This window comes from Panthera pardus, unplaced genomic scaffold (genome assembly GCF_024362965.1).
Source record: "Panthera pardus isolate Hobbes unplaced genomic scaffold, ASM2436296v1 HiC_scaffold_2, whole genome shotgun sequence".
In the NCBI taxonomy this organism is placed as follows: Eukaryota; Metazoa; Chordata; class Mammalia; order Carnivora; family Felidae; genus Panthera; species Panthera pardus.
Window position 1 is genome coordinate 146606564 of NW_026526765.1, and position 19318 is coordinate 146625881.

Below are 19318 nucleotides of genomic sequence, written 5' to 3' on the forward strand. Positions count from 1 at the left end.
GGGGGGCGTTCTCAGAGGGCAGCCAGACAGGGGCTGGGACCCCCGCCACCAGCAGAATCCTTCTGTTGAATACCCAGTGGGTATATCAAGTACAGGCTTAGGGGACCAGCGAGGCTGGGCAGAAAAAAGAAAATGTAAACATCGCTTGATGTTTCATAAAGAGCACCAAGGAACCACATCAGGAAAGTTTAACTCCTGCACCCCTAACATGCACTATGCTGTTCGGTATTGTCCTCCCTTTGAAGGAAGGCGAAAGGCAAGGAGCCGGGGAAGCACAGTTGTTCCGGGTTTGGGGCTTCCGAGAGCCGAGTTGGGCCGCTGGGACCCGGGTGGAGAAGTCAGGCCGATCAGGCACACGCAGCCCCGCCAGTGGGCAAGTGGTCGGCTCGATTCCTTCCTGCCGACTGGGAGGGTCGCAGCTCAGCAGACGGCTGCGGGCGCCGGGTGAAGCCCAGAGGCGACCGCCCGACGGGTGGAGGTGCGGCTTCCGGCGGCAAGGCACCTCCTGCGGGCGACTCCACTCTTGGAGTGCGGGAGGGGAAAGCCCAGCGCTCCGGCCCAAAGCCGGGTTTCAGGGACGGCCACCCCTCCGCGAGGCCGCGAGTGGGCGGGTCCAGCCCAGCCCAGCAACCGCCGAGACTTCCGGTTCCGATGACAGAGGCGCCGGAAGCCAGGGCTCCGGCTGTGGGAAGAGGTGAGAACCGGCTGGTTTCCGGGCGGTGAGGTGCGGGCCCAGGACAAGGGGCGCCGGGCCGGCCAACGGGGGCGCGGGGGACGGGAGCTCCGCCGCGCTCCCAGGCTCTGGGCCTTCTCCGCAGCCCCTCAGGCGCCCGCCCCAGCCTGCCTGTGGGCTTGTTTTCTCCCCAGTCGTCGGCCCGGAGCAGCTGGAGTCCCACGGACTCACAGGACCCTGGAGGAGCCGCCTCTGTCAGGGGAGTCCCTCGAACTGAGAGGACCCGTTCTAGTGCGACCCGGCCGGGTCTGAGGTAACCCGAGGGGGCCAGACGGGGCTTTCAATCAGGGTCTTCTGAAGGATGAGTAGGAGTGTGCCAGTCATTTGCACGTTAATGCAGGCGAAATTCCTAGTAGGAGTTACAGCTTAGGAGTTGCAAATGGTGGGCTTTGTCCTCCAGTTTTGGCTGATGACGAAAGATTTGAAACTTCAACTAGGGATGTATAATGAAGAGAAGGAACGGGGTGATAAGATAGGGTGTCTGGAGTGGGGGTGGAGCAGAAGGGTCAACATTAGATACTGTGATGTAGGAGAGCACCTCTGGAGAGATGATGTTGACATTGGACCCTGACAAGGAGCCAGTCATGGGAAGATTTGGGGGAAGAGTGTATCAGGCAGAGGGAACAGCCAGTCACAGGCCCTGAGACAGAAATAAACTCATTGTAGTCAAGGACAGAAAGGAGGCTGGTATGGTTGGAGTATGGGCAGTGAAGGGGAGAGTGGTAGCTGAGCAAGGAGGGGTGGTTGGAAGTCAGCTCACATAGAGCCTCGTAGGCCATAAAAAGGAGGTGGGAGGCACCTGGCTGGCTCAGAGGAGCATGTGACTCTTGATCTCAGGGTGGTGAATTCGAGCTCTGTGTTGGGTGTAGAGATTACTAAAAGAAATAAATAAACTAAAAAAAAAGGAGGGGATTTTATTCTGAGTACAGTAGGGATCTGTTGGGTTTTAAGCAGAGGACTGGTGGGCAGGGTGGAGACTGGATAGAAGTGAGGGGTGCAGAAGTGTAAGAGTTGGGTCAATAGAAGCTGTCCAGTCCTAGGCATTTTTTTTTTTAATGTTTATTTTTTTATTTTTGAGAGAGAGAGCGAGTGAGCGGGGGAGGTGCAGAAAGAGGGGGTACAGAGGATCTGAAGCAGGCTCTGCGATGTCAGCACAGAGCGAGATGCGGGGCTTGAACCCACAAACTGTGAGATCATGACCTGAACCAAAGTCAGACGCTCAACCCCGGTGCCCCAAGGCTGTCCAGTTCTGTGTCAAATGGCAAAGGGGACCTTTCTGTGTTTTGCATAAGCTTCCCTTCTTCCCTTTGGCCTCAGAAGGGGGCCCTTCTGTTTCAGGATGCTGAAGACTGACTGGGGACAAAACCCATGCATGCTTTAGTGGGGATTTTAATACTTTATTCATGTGTCTTCCTGTCCACCCCCCTGCAGGTTCAAGCTCAGGTCCCCTAGCCCAACGGTTAGGAGATGGATGCGCCATTTAATCAGCAAGAATTCACTGAACAGCCACTGTGGACCAGGCCCTGGGCTGGGTGCTGAGGGGAGAAAGAGGACAAGATTGGCCTCCAGCCCTGAGCAGCTCACAGTCTAGTAGGAGACCTGTAAAGAGGCAGTTACTGTGCCACAGTTCTGAGGACTCAGAGGAGTGTGGAATGGGTGTCTTCCACAGAGGTTTGCAAACCAGAAGGAGACACCGGGGGGATTTCGTCGAGGGCCTTGTGGGGAGCTGGTGATTAAACTGCTTCTTGCGGCCTCCATACAGAGGAGTGCACAGGGCACTCTGTGGACACAGGAGTAGCTTGTGCAAAGGAAGCGAATGTGTAACTACACACGGCTTGTGCGTCAAGCCAGGCAGTGTTGAGTCAAGGGGTGACAGGATCTGATGTGTTGTTTGAAGGGATCGTCCTAGTGGATCGTTTCTGTACATGTGAGACCTTGGGGAGGAGGGCTGGAAATGGACATGAAATTCCACTGGATTCATCATGAAGCTTGTCAAAGACAGACTCACACTCATCCATCCTAGTGCCTGGTGAACATGACTGACTGTGGTTGAGGCAGAGTGGCTCACCGTGGATACACTGAATTAGCCTCCTGGGCTTTTGGGTAGAATACTTGCATGCAGTTCTGTTTTCCTGGCTTATTTATTTTTTTTTAGATTTTATTGAGTTCATCAGACTTCTCAGTTCGTTATACATTTAACTGCTTCAGGCAGGGTCTCTATCTCTTTTGTATTTATATATGTATTCCCTTTTATCCCCTTTCCTTCCTTCTCCCCCCACCCTCCGCCCACAGGAAACCACCCTGCTATGTTTAGTGTAAATCCTTTTATTTGCCTGTGTCCTTGGTTGTACGCATAGATTTAAAAAAAATTTTTTTTTAATGTTTATTTGTTTTTGAGAGAGACAGAGACAGAATGCGAGTGGGTTAGGGGCAGAGAGAGAGGGAGACACAATCTGAAGCAGGCTCCAGGCTCTGAGCTGTCAGCACAGAGCCCGACGTTGGGCTTGAACTCACAAGCTGTGAGATCATGACCTGAGCCGAAGTCAGACGCTCAACGCTCAACCGACTCCGCCACCCAGGCGTCCCCATAGATTTTTAATTTACATAAATGGTATTCTGCCTAGAGTTCCTTGTTTCTTTTTTCCCCTTCAAGGCTGTGTCTTTGGGATTTTATTGATGATCCTGTGAGTATCTCTGAGGTGGCTTCTAAATGCTAACCAGGTTTCCATAGATGCATCTCCCATATTTTACTTCCTTGACTTATCAGCGCCTCCCCCCTCCAGTGCCTCTCCCCGTGGCTCCTAGATTGTCTTCCACTTCCTGCCACAACACACAGTGCTGGGGTGAAAATCCTTGTACCCAACTCCTCCCTCAGCTTTTTGGTACAATTTCAAGATGTTGACTTGGGCTTCCCTTAGATAATCCTGGCCTCGGTTGGTGTCCCACAGGGTTAGACTTGTTTGACCTCGGTGAGGTCCTGACCTTTCTTGAGCTATATTTGTTTTTGGTAGATTGTGATCCTAGTTGGTTCCCCAACTCTTGGCAAACATTCTTTTGTGGTGCCATCTTTCCTAGTTGATCATCTCACAGGCTGTGTGGTTGGTTTTCTGTTGCTTGGTGTCATTAATCATTGCTGTTCACTCATTCCAGCCACAGATACTGGCTGCTTTCCTCTCCTGGTGAGATGGCGGCCTGTTTAAGCTGGTTTAAGCGTGATGCGAAGTGCTTCAGAGAAGGGCTCTGGAGCCAGACTGCCTGGCTTCACTTACCAGGTCCTCCCCTTTCTTAGCTTCATGACCTTGGGCAAGTTATTTAATCTTCTGTCATCTGTAAAATGGATCTAATAACTAGACCTACTTCATGGTGTTTTGATAAGAATTAAATCAGGGGCGCCTGGGTGGCTCAATCGCTTAAGTGTCCGACCCTTGATTTTGGCTCAGGTTATGATCTCATGGTTGGTTGTGAGATTGAGCCCTGTGTCAGGTTCTGGCTAACAGTGCAGAGGCTGCTTAGGATTCTCTCTCTGCCCCTGCCCCCCCTCAAAATAAATAAATAAACATTAAAAAAAAACTAAATTAGTTAATGCACGCAAAGTCGTTAGAACAGTGCCTGGCACATGTTAAGCCCCTATGAAACATTTTTAGTAGGAGTAATAATAATTATTACTATTTCAGACAGGAGTCCCTGGTATATTTTGCCCATATGGGTCATATTCAGTTGTAGGGTATTTGCCCAGGGGGCATGAGGAGGGAGGCATGACCTCTGTACATCACAATTATGATTACAAATTCTAGTGTGATGACATCAGCCATAAGGATAGAGGGCAAAACCGCATCTCTAGGCCCTGGTTGCCATTTCCCCATCACTCATCCCTTGTCTGCGAAGGAGGGGGCTACAAGCTGGGCCAAGATGAGGCCAGGGCTGGCACTGCCGGTGTGAACAGGGAGTCTCGTGAAACTGGGAGCATCCCGACGGTCCCCTCAGCCATGGGATTCTTGTGTGTTACTCTGGACCCTTCTTTGAGAGAATGGACAGGTGGCTAGATTTGAACGTTCAAGAGAGCCCTTTCCTTTCAAATCCATTGGATGGAACGATAGGGAGGGAACTCTGTCACTGACATTTTGAGGACTATCCATGTGGTCAGCATCAAAAGCTGCTCTGGAATAGAGGGGAGTCGTGGGCCCAGGGTGGAAGGGACTGGGGAAGGCACCTTGGTGGTGGTATAAGAAAAGTCAGCTTTCTTTTAATGGTATAATGAGAAGGGAGGGAAGAAGATGAGAGATGTTCTAGTCCAATGGGGGAGGCAGGCCCTCAAATACCTAGTTTACTCAAATATCTCACATTATCTGGTGATCCAAACTGAAATTGAAGGGGGTCATGTGGGAGTTGAGGGAGCCGAGCAGCAGTAAGCTAGGGATGGCTGCTGGAGGAGGTGATCTCTGAGCTGCCTCAGAAAGGATGAGCCAGCTTCTCAAGCAGTGACGACTGAGGGCTAATAGCATACCCGGGAGCAGAAGCAGCACGGAGCCTGGAGGGAGCAAGGGTTCAGGCTGGCTGGACACAGGCTGCCTGTCTGTGGGTGAGCAGCAAGGGCTGCTGAATATGCTTTGCTGAGGCAAAGCCCATCAGGCCCACGTGGTGGACAGTTGTTCCTTAGGCTGCATTTTCAGTTATCAGCCATTCGAGGACTGCCTTTGTGGCTTCTATCACTGTGGTATGTGGAAAACCAAGTCCACTTGCCAAAGAGAAGGCACTTATGATGAATATATAAAAATACATGAAATATGAAAATAGGCAGCATCTGTATGTATTTCTACTAGATAGTATTGTCTGCTGAAGGCTCTGGGAGTCCTGCTCTTTCTTCTGATTAAAAAGAGATGAACAAAGGGGCACCTGGGTGGCTCAGTCAGTTGAGTGGCTGACTTTGGCTTCAGGCCATGATCTTGCAGTCCGTGGGTTTGAGCCCCACGTCGGGGTCTATGCTGACAGCTCAGAGCCTGGAGCCTGTTGTGGATTCTGTGTGTGTGTGTGTGTGTGTGTGTGTGTGTGTGTCTCTCTCAAAAGTAAATAAACATTAAAAAAATTTTTTTAAGAAAAAAGAGATGAACAAGGATTATAGAATGAAAAGAGTTGAAAACAGTAATTTTGTCACCGTGATTCAGAAAACCTGTCCTTATGCTTGCCTGGACCCCCCCACAGGGCCCCCTGGCTGGAGTGGTGGGCGCTGTGGACTCGTATTTGAAGCTGGGAATTTCTGAGCATTGATAAATGACATGGGTGTGGCGAGGGGGATCTGGGAGCCCTCCCTACCACGCCCCCCCCCCCCCCCAGCCCAGGTAGGGCCTGATGCAGCGGACCCCTTCCGCCCACAGGCAGAGGCCACCATGGAGCAGTGTGCGAGTGTGGAGAGAGAGGTGGACAAGGTCCTGCAGAAGTTTCTGACCTACGGGCAGCACTGTGAGCAGAGCCTGGAGGAGCTGCTACACTACGTGGGCCAGCTGCGGGCTGAGCTGGCCAATGCAGGTGGGTGTCCCTCCTGAGAGCCCCATGTCTGCCTCCGGGGGGGCCTAGGAGACCCCAGGGTTGCTTGGTGACAGGCTTCTAGAAGGATGATGGTTTGTGGACGTCAGTACATGGATCCCTAGGCCTTCCTGAAGGATAATGGAAGTCATTCTGAGCTATTTCAAAAGTCCCAACAGAAGCTACTAATTTAGGGGTGCCTGGGTGGCTCAGTCAGTTAAGTGTCCAAATCTTGATTTCGGCTCAGGTCATGATCTCAGGGTCATGTGATCAGGCCGTGTGTGGGGCTCCGTGCTGGGCGCAGAGCCTGCTTGATTCTCTCTCTCACTCTCTACCTCCCCCACTTGCTTTCTTCTTTCAAAAAAAAAAAAGACATTTTGGGGTAGTTTCAAATTTACAGAAAAGTTCCAGGAATAGTATAAAGAACTCATATATACTCTTCATCCAAATTCACAAACTGTGGATACGATTGCCAGATTTGCTTTATCACTTCTCTTGCATACTCTTACTTTTTCACCATTTGAAAGTAAGTTGCAGATCTCAAACCACTTGGCCCCTAAACTTTCGGTGTGTATTTCCTAAGGTCAAGGGTATTCTTTTACATAAGTACAGTGTAATTATTAAAATCAATAAGTTAAATATTAATACAATATGATGGCCTAATGAATTCAGCTCATACTTTGATTTTATCATTGTCCGATGGTTTTCATAAAACCTTTTAATTTTATTCCCCATTCCAGGATCATCCACTACATTGTTTCCCATGTCCAATCTTTGTTTTTTCTTTTTTAATTTTATGTTTTAATTTTATTAAATTTATTTATAAATTTATTTATAAATTTATTAAATTTTAATTTAATGTTATTTATTTTTGAGAGAGAGAGAGAGAGGGAGACAAAGCACAAGTGGGGGAGGGGCAGAGAGAGAGGGAGATACAGAATCCGAAGCAGGCTCCAGGCCCTGAGCTGTCAGCACAGAGCCCGACAGGGGGCTTGAACCCACAAACCATGCAATCCATGACCTGAGCCGAAGTTGGACACTTATCCGACTGAGCCACCCAGGCACCCCATAATCTTTGGTTTTTTAAACCTTGGACATTTCTTTTACTTGGTCTTTGTCTTTCAGGACATTTGACATTTTTGAAGAATTAAGGCTAGGGGCACCTTGGTGGCTCAGTCGGTTAAGTTGTCTGTCCGACTTCGGCTCAGGTCATGATCTCGTGGTTCATGGGTTCAAGCCCCCCAATGGGCTCTGTACTGATAGCTCAGAGACTGGTGCCTGCTTCAGATTCTGTGTCTCCCTCTCTCTCTGCCCCTGCCTTGCTCTTGCTCTGTTTCTCTCTGTCTCTCAAAAATAATAAATGTTATAAAAATTTTTTTGAAACACTAAGGCTAATGGTCTTGCAGAATATCTCTTGGTTTGGACTTGTCTGCTGTTTCCCCCTCAGTCAGATTTTACATCTTGGGTAGCAGTACTTTAGAAGCAGTATGGTTCTCAGTGCATCATATCAGGAGGTACAAGGTGTCAGCTTGTTCCATGATTGGTGATGTGAACTTTGATTACTTGGTTAAGAAGGGTCCACCAGGTTCCCTCCCTCCCCTTACCCCCCTCTGCCTGTAAGGGTAATATTTCTTACCAGTTAATTAGTAAGAAATTTGAGGAGAGATACTTTGAGACTGTGTAAATGTCCTGAGCGTTATCAAATGTCAGCCCACTAACTTTAGTGTCCATTGAGGTTTCTTGCCTTTAATTAGTTATTACAAAGCTGGTTGCAACATGGGTGACTTTTTTCTGCTCTGTCGTTCTTTACATACATTTGAGTCTTGAACAACACAGATTTGAACTGTGAGGGCCCACTTACATGCAGATTTGTTTTTCCATAAATACAGTACAGTACTATAAATATATTTCTTATTCTGTATGATTTTCTCAATGACATTTTCTTTTTCCTAGCTTTATTGTAAAAATACAGTACATAATACCTGACATACAAAATATGTGTCAATTGACCGTTTATGTTATTGGTAAGGCTTCCAGTTAACAGTAAGCTATTTGTAGTTAAGTTTTTGGGGAATCAAAAGTTAGGGCTGCCTGGCTGGTTCAGGGGATAGAGCATGCGACTGTTGATCTTGGAGTCATGACTTTGAGCCCCACATTGGGCACAGAGATTAATTAAAAATTTTTTTAAAAAATGGGCTAAATGGGCAAGGGGCATTAAGGAGGACACTTGTTGGAATGAGCACTGGGTGTTATATGTAAGCGGTGAATCACTAAATTCTATTCCTGGGGGGAAAAAAAAGAGATGGGGCACCTGGGTGGCTCAGTTGGTTGAGTATCCGACTTCTGCTTGGGTCATGCTCTTGTGATTTGTAAGTTTGAGCCCCACATTGGGCTTGCTGCTGTCAGTCCAGAGCCCACTTCAGATCCTCTGTCCCCCCTCTGTCTGCCCACCCCCCACCTCAAAAATAAACATTAAGAAAAAGAAAAACTAAAAAAAAAAAAAAAAAAAAGCTAAAACTATAAACCTTCAAATAAACTTTTTTTTTTTTTTTTTTAACCTTTATTTACTTTTTTGGCACAGACAACGGACGGGAGAGAGTCAGACAGAGCGGCAGGCATGGAATCCGAAACAGGCTCCGAGCAATGGGCACAGAGCCTGATGTGGGGCTCGAACTCGCAGACCGCAAGACTTGGACCTGAGATGCAGTCAGACGCTTAACCAACTGAGCCACCCAGGCGCCCCTCAAATAAACTTTTTAAAACGGGGGGTGGGTGCCTGGGTGGCTCAGTCAGTTAAGCATCTGATTCTTGATCTTGGTTCAGGTCATGATCTCACAGTTTGTGAGTTTGAGCCCCACATTTGGCTCTGTGCTTATGGTGAGGAGCCTGCTTGGGATTCTCTCTCTCTCTCTCTCTCTCTCTCTCTCTCTCTCTCTCTCTCTCTCTCCCCCCCCCCCCCCCCCCATCTCCTCCTCCTCCTCCTCCCCTGTCTCCCACTTGTGCACTCTGTCTCTCTAAAAATACAAAATTAAATGGGGCTCCTGGGTGGCTCAGTCAGTTGAGCGTCCAACTTCGGCTCAGGTCATGATCTTGCGGTCCATGAGTTCAAGCCCTTCATCAGGCTCTGTGCTGACAGCTTGGAGCCTGGGGCCTGATTCAGATTCTGTGTCTCCCTCTCTCTGCCCCTCTCCTGCTTGTGCTCTTTCTCTGTCTCAAAAATAAACATTAAAAAAATTTTTTTTAATAAAAAATTAAAAACAAAAATTATACACAGATTTTTGACTGCATGGGGTCAGCGCCTTTAAGTCCTGTGTTGCTCAAGGGTCCACTGTATTCATTGGCATTCAGCTTTCCTTTTTCCCTTATTTATTTATTTATTTGTTTGTTTGTTTGTTTGTTTATTTATTATTAGCTCACACCTCATAGATTCTTATTTTATTCGATGGGCTATAATCCATTACTGTTACTATTTATTTTGATGCTTAAATTGTCTTAGATTTGACCAGAGGTCACCCAATTCCTATGTCCTTTTTTTTTAATTGAGCTGTAATTTACTTTAAGTTTCATTCTTTTTTTTTTTTTTTTAAACATTTTTTGTTTATTTTTTGAGAGAGAGACAGAGTGTGAACAGGGAGGAGCAGAGAGAGAAGGAGACACAGAATTCAAAGCGGGCTCCAGGCTCTGAGGTGTCAGCACAGAGCCTGACATGGGGCTCGAACTCACAAAACATGACATCATGACCTGAGCCAAAGTCAGACGCTTAACTGAGCCACTCAGGTGCCCCTTAAGTTTCATTCTTTGAAAGTGTGCAATTCAGTGGTTGTTAGTGTATTTACACAGCTGTACCATCACTACCACTATCTAATTTCAGAATTTTCATCACCCCAAAAACGAATCCTACCCACCAACAATCACTCCATTTCTCCCCTTCTTTCACATCCTGCAGCCACTTACCTACTTTGTCTCCATGGATTACCTATCCAAGATACTTCGTACAAATGCATTCCTACAGTATGTGGCCTTAATGTCTGGCTTCTTTCACTTAGCATAATGTTTTCAAGGCTCAGACATGTTACAGTATTAATCAGTACTTGCATCTTTTTTTCTATGCTGGGTCATGTGGTAACTCTCTGTTAACTTTTTGAGGAACTGGCAGACTGCTTTCCAAAGGTAGCTGCAACATTTTGCCTTCCCACCAGCAATGTATGTGGGTTCCAATTTCCTCCTATCTTCATCAATACTTGTTTTTACCTGTTTTTTTGATTATGGCCATCCTAGTGAGTATGAAGTGATATCTTACTGTGGTTTTGCTTTGCACTTCCCTACTAACTCATGATGCTGAGCATCTTTTCATGTGCTTCTTGAACATTTATCTTCATTAGAGAAATGTCTAATTGTTTCCCATTTTTAAATTGGCTCTCTTTATTGTTGAGTTGTACAAGTTCTTTATATATTCTTAAAAAAAATTTTTTTATGTTTTTATTTTATTTTTGAGAGAGACAGAGTGTGAGTGGGGGGAGGGGCAGAGAGAGAAGCAGACACAGAATCCGAAGCAGGCTCCAGGCTCTGAGCTGTCAGTAGAGAGCCTGATGTGGGGCTCGAACTCACAAATGGTGAGCCGAAGTCGGATGCCCAACTGACTGAGCCATCCAGGTGCCCCTATATGTTGATAGTAGACTCTCAGTGGATATATATGTGTGTGTGTATACACACACACACACACACATATATATATATTTAAGTTTATTCATTTATTTTGAGAGAGAGAGAGTGGGGGAGAGGGGCAGAGAGAAAGGGGGAGAGAGAATCCCAAGCAGGCCCCACACACTGTCATTGCAGAGCCCAACGCAGGGCTCAGTCTCATGAACCATGAAATCATGACCTGAGCCTAAATCGAGAGTCTAAAGCTTAACTGACTGAGGGGCGCTTGGGTGGCTCAGTTGGTTGAGCGCCCAGCTTCGGCTCAGGTCATGATCTTGTGGTTAACGAGTTCGAGCCCCACGTTGGGCTCTGTACTCAGAGCCTGGAGCCTGCTTTGGATTCTGTGTCTCCCTCTCTCTCTGCACACCGCCCTCCCCCCCCCCAATTGCACTCTGTCTCTGTCTCTCTCAAAAATAAACAAACATAAAAAAAATTTAAAGCTTAACTGACTGAGCCACCCAGGCAATTGTCATGTCTTTTCACTTTTTTGATAGTATCCTTTGAAGCATAAATTTTTTTTTATGTTTATTTACTTTTGAGAGAGACAGAGACAGAGGGGGAGGGGCAGAGAGAGAGGGAGGCAAAATACAAGGCAGGCTCCAGGCTCTGAGCTGTCAGCACAGAGCCCAATGCAGGGCTCGAACCCATGAACTGTGAGGTCATGACCTGAGAGCCAAAGTCAGACACTTAACCGACTGAGCCACCCAGGTGCCTTGAAGCATAAAATTAAAAAAAAATTTTTTTTTAATGTTTTTATTTATTTTTGACAGAGAGAGAGAGAGAGAGACAGAGCATGAGTAGGGGAGGGGCAGAGAGAGAGGGAGACAGAATCTGAAGCAGGCTCCAGGCTCTGAGCTGTCAGCACAGAGCCTGACACGGGGCTAGAACTCCTGAACCATGAGATCATGACCTGAGCTGAAGTCTGATGCTTTACCGACTAGGCCACCCAGGCACCCCGAAACATAAAATTTTTAATATTGACAAAGTCCAGTTTATTTTTTCGTGGGCTACACAATAAGATAGTTCCTGGAATCAGTAATTTCTTTCTACAAGGAGACTGGTTCTTTTGGTGGAAAATGGTAGTTGGAAAGCAAGATCTGGGTTGTTACTGAGGGGTTGTATCTGTTTTTTTTAGCAGACAGATCTTTGTATGTTGCAGGCCATGGGTTTGTGCGGATACCTCTGATTTCAATCCAATATCCAGGGTTCTTCCTAGGCTTCCCCCATCCATAGCCAAATCTCTTTTCTGCATCCGTGAGAAGCCTGACTCCGAACAACATCAATAAATTTCTCATCTGCTTGATTTCTGTGGTACATAGAAAGTATTTTCAGAATTGCTACACTAGTAGCACTGAGAAAAACAAATGTAAAGAGTTTGTTTCCTTTTTATCTTTTTTTTTTTTTTTTTTTAAAGAAAGCATGCACATGGAAAAAGACTAAGGTCAGAAAAGCTTACAGCGAAAAGTGAGTCTCCCTTTCACCCTTGATTCCCAGTGTCTGTGTGCTTCTCTCCCAAGTCAAGCCCTGTCCCTGGTTTCTCAGGTGCCCTTCTAGACAGCATCTAGGTGCACATATAGGTGGCATGTGTGTCTATTCCCCCTCTTTTTTTTTTTTCCCAAACAAAAAGGGTAGAATAAAGTACATGCTTTCCTGTACCTTGCTTTCCTAGTTTGTCTTGGGGAATGTTCTGTATTAGTACATAGAATTCGGCCTCATCCTTGTAACTTTTGGCTTCCCATTCCATCATATGGTTGTGCCATGCTATAACAAACGCCCTTGACTTTGATGGCATGTTAACTGTGTGCAGTAGAATGGTTTCCTTCTGTGGGTCTGAAACTCTTGTACACTGTGCTGTTGGTTAAAGATGGTGATGGCTGCCGTAGCATCTTTACACGGAGACTGTGTTTTCTCAGATGGGGATTTGTCAGGGCTCGTAGTTGTCCATGGGTCCTTGGGCAGCGAAGATTTGGGGATTGCAGGTTAAAAGGCTTTGGTCTCGGGGCACCTTGTTGGCTCAGTTGGTAGAGCATGTGACTCTCGATCTTGGGATCGTGAGTTCAAGCCCCATGTTGGGCCTAGAGCTTACTTTAAAAAAACACAAAAAGGGTTTGGTTTCCTGAAAGCTGTTGCTTTGTCCTAACAGGAATGTGGCCAGGGAATGTGCAGAGTGTGGCCCTCTGTGACCTGAATGGAGCAGAATATGAGAGATGAGTGGCAAGCTGGGGTTGGGGCAGGTGGCACTGATGTCAGAGTGGGATGCAGTCCTGCCCCATCTCCCCAGCATAGGAGGGTGGCCCATCCACTGCCTCCTGTCTGTATTTGTCAGGATACATTCAGTTACAGGTGACAACCCTGGGGGGGTGCTGGGGTGGCTCAGTGGGTTGAGGGTCCGACTCTTGACTTTGGCTCAGGTCATGATCTCACGGTTTGTGAGTTTGAGCTACTCATCGGGCAGTGTGGAGCTTGCTTGGGATTTTATCCCCTCTCTCTCTGTCCCTCCCCTGCTCACACACACACTGTCTCTCTCAAAAACAAACAGAAACCAAAAACAAGTGACAGAAACTCAGCTCAGACCAGCTTAAACCAACAGGCGGGGGTCGGGAAGACTGGATTTATGGACTCGGGTCACTGAAATGTCCAGGCTCAGCTGCGTCCAGGTGCTCACGTGATCCCCTCAGTGTATGCTGGCTTCATACTCGGAGCACTGCTCCCCTGAGGTGGTCACAGTGCTCCAGAAGCTCCCGTTCCCATCATGATTGTTTAGCATCTTAGCAGAATGCATCTCTCTTCCAGGGCGTCTGGTCTTGGAGTTGAGACACTCCCCGACCTTCTTGGGTCATGTTTCTTTCCCTGACCCAAGGTGCTGCTGCCTAAAGAAGGCACATCGATGCTGGGCTGGAGGAGGGGCCTGAAAACCATTGCAGGCCTGGGGGCGTGAGCCATAAATATCCTTGAGCTTCCCTGGCAGTATCCTCTGGGTTGATAAAAGGCACGAACACAGGGATAGTGCCTTGTTGTTCAAAGCCTTCTTATATGTGGTATCTTACACAAGACCATAAACAGCACTCAGGTGTGGTGGTGGTTTTACATCTGTCATTGCTGTCACCTGGCAAGCTCCTGCCTCAGCTTTCTCAGCTATAGGACGGGATATTCATAGTGCCCACTGCAGAGCACCGTGGTGAGGATTAAATGAGCTAAAATTAAGGGCTTACCCACAGGAAGTCCCAAATCATCTACATTTCACAGCAGCGTACAGGGCCGGCATTGTCACACCATTTTACAGGTGAGGAAATGAACTGAGAGATGAACCCACTTGGCCCACTTGACCAGCTCCAAGACATGCAGTTACAAAGTGGCAGGACGTGGGACAGAAGCTGAGATCTTTACTCGGGAGTTCAGGGCTTCCTCCCGGGCCTCCAGGCTGGTGTTTAGAGGAAGCAGGGACAAGGTGTGCTCCTCTGTGTCCTGCCTCACTACCGGTGTTTCCCTGCAGCCCTCCAGGGGACCCCTCTCTCTGCCACCCTCTCCCTGGTGATGTCCCAGTGCTGCCGGAAGATCAAAGACACCGTGCAGAAACTGGCTTCGGACCACAAGGACATTCACAGCAGCGTCTCTCGAGTGGGCAAAGCCATCGACAGGGTGAGCCTGCGGGCATCCCTGGGCTGGGGGTGGGGATGCCCTGGAGCTAGTGTGTCGGGCTCGGTGGGAGGTGGGAAAGTGAGCATGAGCAGCATGGATGCTGAGTCACGGAGCCCTGTCTCTTGTCCTCGTCAGAACTTTGACTCTGAGATCTGTGGTGTCGTCTCTGACGCAGTGTGGGACTCACGGGAGAAGCAGCAGCAGATCCTACAGATGGCCATCGTGGAGCACCTGTACCAGCAGGGCATGCTCAGTGTTGCCGAGGAGCTGTGCCAGGTAACGGCCTGGCCCGGACGGTGCTGGCACCTGCCCGTTCTGCTCCCGCTTGATAGTTGTCTTTATGTCAGGTTCCTGTTATTCTTTACAGAAGTTGTTTTAGAAAGGAAATCATTTCCCCTGCCTAAATAGAAGGTAGCTCTAAACATATATATGATGGAAAGTGAAGTCATGAAGTCAGAACTTCTAGCTAGAGCTGGTTGCCTGCCAGGGTTCTGAGTTGAGGCCCAATAGCCCTTTCTTAAATAGACAGGTTAGTGAAACGACAAAGTAGCACTTGTTAGGTGTTAAAAACACACAAACAGTAAAAGTAAAGGATGCTTTCCCTAATGTAATCAAGAGGACTGAAGAGGAACAATGCTCTCACTATGCTATTCCACACAGGTCTCAGACCCTGGGGCTGGGGCGGGTGTGTAGTCTGTGCCCTGGGAGGCCAGCATGTAACGCTCAGCCTTATAGAACTGAAATGTTCTGAACTGAATGTCCAGTGATGGGACTGCGCTCTCCCCCCACAGGAATCCACCCTGAATGTGGACTTGGACTTTAAGCAACCTTTCTTGGAGCTGAATCGAATCCTGGAAGCTCTGCACGAACAAGACCTAGGGCCGGCGTTGGAGTAAGTTAGTCCTCAGATGGGCCAGAGGGGCACAGGGCATGTCTGTGGTCTCCGTGTCACCCAGTGTACTTGACATGACTCCAACCCTGTGTCATGGGCCTCACTTAGGCTTTTGAAGCCCACCTCAGTCCCAGCTCTCCCAGGACCCCTCTCGTACCCCACCGGCTCCCTTTTTTTCCCAGGTGGGCCATCTCCCACAGGCAGCGCCTGCTCGAGCTCAACAGTTCCCTGGAGTTCAAGCTGCACCGACTGCACTTCATCCGGCTCCTGGCGAGCGGCCCCGAGAAGCAGCTAGAGGCCCTCAGCTATGCCCGGCACTTTCAGCCATTTGCACGGCTGCACCAGCGAGGTACGCGCTCAGGGTGCCAGGGTGGGTGCTGCCGGACCCCGGCAGGTGTCAGCATGGGTCAGGCTGTTGGGCTGCTGGTCCCTGCCCCACCTGAGGGGCTGCATGTAACCAGGATGCCGTTCCCCAGCGTGAGAACTCTGACCGCTCACTGTCTCCGAGGTGAACTCCGAACTCAAGGCTCTTCCTCGGCATCTGCCTCTGCCATCATCTCAGACCACTCTGGTCCCTGACACCTGCTCTGTGCCACACCCACACTCAGCAGGGCGGGCCTGTGTGCCCAGGACACGCACGCCCTCATGCTGCCTGGCCTCAATACAGGCCTCCCACCTAGGAGAATCCCACTCCTTCCCGGCACGTCCTCCACAGCTTTCTTCATGAACCTTCTGTCACACCAGCGTTTCCACGCCTTAGTCATTTGAGCCCCACCTTCCAGATGTTCCCTGCTAGTAACCACCCCTACCATTGGTCTCTTTTTTCTTTAGCTCTGTTTCTATCTACTTATCACCTCACATTTTATTTGTGAAATTATGAAAACCAGGCACTGTTAATAAATCTAGATACCACCTGGAAGTTTTTTAAAAAGGGAGAGTAGCTAGTGTTGGGGTAAGAGAAACATGAGGGAGACTCCCTCTTCATTGTGCACTTGAAAGGATGGGCAGCGAAGTCACACTCTCCGGATTGCCTTGCGAGGATGCTTCTTTGCCCCACACATGAAGAGGCTCCGCCTCCACATGGGACTTTAGGGAAAGCTGGTTTTGCCCGAGGGTATCTCATCGCCCCCTCAGCCTGTTCAGGGCCCTGGGCACTGTGGGGCTCAGTCTGCTCTCCAGCCTGTGCACCCAGATCTGTGCCCTGCTCCCCAGCCCGTGCACCAACCTGTGCCCTGCTCACCTTGTAGAAATCCAGGTGATGATGGGCAGTCTGGTGTACCTGCGGCTGGGCTTGGAGAAGTCGCCCTACTGCCACCTTCTGGACAACAGCCACTGGGCAGAGATCTGCGAGACTTTTACCCGGGATGCCTGTTCCCTGCTGGGGCTCTCGGTGGAGTCGCCCCTCAGCGTCAGGTACAGGCAGCCCTGTGGGGGCAGCGCCAGCGGGAGGGTTTCCAGGGAAACAGTTTGCTGAGGCCAGTCATGTGCCAGGGATGGTGCTTGGTTCTCTCAAACCTAAACTGGCTCTTTCAGTCATTCCTCCAGGTAGGAGTTACCTGTTCTTACAGGTGGAGAAGCTGAGATCAGGAAGAGTTGTAGCCTGATGTCACTGCAAGGTCAGGGGCGGGGTCAACATTCCCCTTCTGTAAGGTCTTTGGAATGAGGTCTCTGTCTTGCCTGCACCTCACCCCTGAATTATCACAAGACCCCCTGCAGCCTGTCCTCTCAACCTCATATCTCAAACCACGTCCCTTCAGGGAGATTTGAAAGTGGCTGAGTAACATGTATTGAGACTTTTCCCTTGGAAGACTCCTTTACAGTAATGTTCTCATGACTCCCCAAGGTCGTGAGTTGCAGGTGGATATCCTCATTTTACAGATGAGAAAACACACAGGCTCGACGCACAAGTGAACTTGCCCAGGGCCTCACAGACCCCAGAACCCCAGACTGTACCACAATGGATAGCGTCACAGTGCCATTTTATTTAGACTGGTTGTGGAGTCTCCTACCCCTCCCCTCCCCTCCCCAGGGTGAAGGATTCACGTTACAGAACAGTGTTTCCCAGCAGGGACACCAGTGGCACTTCAGGATGGTTCTGTAGTGCACGATTTCCCTGAGCATCATAGGTATTTAGCACCCGAGGCGCCAGCCAGTCGACTCCCCGCCCCTGCCTGAGTCACTGTGAGATCTGAGTCTTCCCCCATTTCCAAGTGATGACAACCATGTAGACAACCAGTCAGAGGTGCATTATGACAACAGAGCAGGGGAGACAGGCAGGCTGGGGCCCCTGCAAACCGATCACTGTCCCTAACACAGCAATGACATTCCAGTAGTTGGACGAGCAGTGATCTGCCCCCTAGATCTTCCTTTTGTCTCTCCCATAGGTTCGCAAACTCAGGGGTGCGTTAGAATGATCCTAGAGTTGGACACACATTAACCACACGTGGCACTTTATGAGCGACCGGTGCGATTTTCAAGGACCAATCTGACCATGTGCCACTTTAGAACCCTGTCCCAGGACACAAGCCAACAACAGTGTGCTGGTGCCTTTGTCCGCTGGGTCCTTGGTCTGGGCCACTGCAGCCCCTGCTCTTTGTTCCGCAGCTTTGCCTCTGGCTGTGTGGCGCTGCCGGTGCTGATGAACATCAAGGCCGTGATTGAGCAGAGGCAGTGCACGGGGGTCTGGAGTCACAAGGATGAGTTACCGGTGAGGCCTGGCGGGGGGGAGGTGTGGGCTGGCGGCAGCACCAGGAAGGGCAGCCGTGGCCAGAAGTGGGGCTCACCCCTCCATGGTGCCCCCACCCCCAGATCGAGATCGAACTGGGCATGAAGTGCTGGTACCACTCGGTGTTTGCCTGCCCCATCCTACGGCAGCAGACGTCAGATTCCAACCCTCCCATCAAGCTCATCTGCGGCCACGTGATCTCTCGAGATGCGCTCAACAAGCTCATTAACGGAGGAAAGTAAGTTCCCCAGGTTCTACTCCACCTCCGTTTCACTCTCCTGCTGGCCAGCCCCCGAGACAGTCTTTGTTCTCCTCCCTTTGCAGGCTCAAGTGTCCCTACTGTCCCATGGAGCAGAACCCAGCTGACGGGAAACGCATCATATTCTGATACCCGCCTGGGAGAAACTTTGTCAAAAGGGGCTTTTCATCCTTGAGCCTTGGTCTTGTCTACGCGGGGGTAGCTGCTATCTGTGGATTGTGGTTCACTTCAGCGCAAATGGCCGAGTGCCACTCCAGGCAGAGGCCAAGAAGGGAGATGAGCCAGTTTGTGCCAGGCAGCTGACTCCTTGGCCGTGAGGGTAGGCAGACACTGGCCTCTGCACTCCTGCCGTTTCCGTATCTGTATCTGCCACTGACTTAGTCACAACCAACAGAGAGGCAGAGGACTTGGCAGGCAACACGGACATCTTCCCAGTCCTGGCATGCTGCCCCCAGGCGGGTCGCTGATGGCTACACCCATGCTGTATCTGCTCCTCCAGTGGTACAGCCTCACAACTGTATGTATCCACTTCCCACTGTAAATAGTCCAGGTTTGAACTGAATGTCGTGGTTTTATAACTGAGCAAATATATTCACAGGCCTTCTCCTTACTTCACCGACAAGGAATCACTGCACGCCCACTGTACCCAGAGAGAACCCACTTTACATCCCTGACTGGGTGAAAGGGCCCAGTGATGTCAGACCCCAGGCAAGATGCTTTTACACAAACATGTATAAAGTCTTTTCCTCTCCTTACTAGGAAACAGTGCGAGGGGAGTTAGGAAGACAAACAGTTGACTTACGGGGCTCACAGCTTGTAAAGGAGAGAGCTCAGAATTTAAACCAGATC

The 19318-nt window shown here is 49.4% G+C and overlaps 1 protein-coding gene across 5 annotated transcripts; it reads left to right on the top strand.

Moving 5' to 3' along the window:
* Nucleotides 1–675: 675 nt before the first annotated feature.
* Nucleotides 676–19079, top strand: RMND5B (required for meiotic nuclear division 5 homolog B). 5 transcript variants are annotated; one of them, XM_053907550.1, is made up of 10 exons: nt 676–986; nt 2165–2404; nt 6106–6256; nt 14448–14869; nt 15385–15485; nt 15668–15834; nt 16733–16898; nt 18090–18192; nt 18294–18448; nt 18535–19079. In XM_053907550.1, the coding sequence occupies exons 3-10, from the start codon at nt 6118–6120 to the stop codon at nt 18596–18598; spliced, it is 1317 nt and encodes a 438-aa protein (XP_053763525.1). In that variant the 5' UTR covers nt 676–986; nt 2165–2404; nt 6106–6117; the 3' UTR covers nt 18599–19079. The 5 variants fall into 5 exon arrangements, with proteins under 5 accessions (XP_053763525.1, XP_019325181.1, XP_053763524.1 ...); XM_019469636.2 differs by lacking the exon at nt 2165–2404 and having other exon boundaries at nt 14448–14593; nt 14729–14869; XM_019469639.2 differs by lacking the exons at nt 676–986; nt 2165–2404 and adding an exon at nt 13098–13297 and having other exon boundaries at nt 6145–6256; nt 14448–14593; nt 14729–14869.
* Nucleotides 19080–19318: the final 239 nt, after the last annotated feature.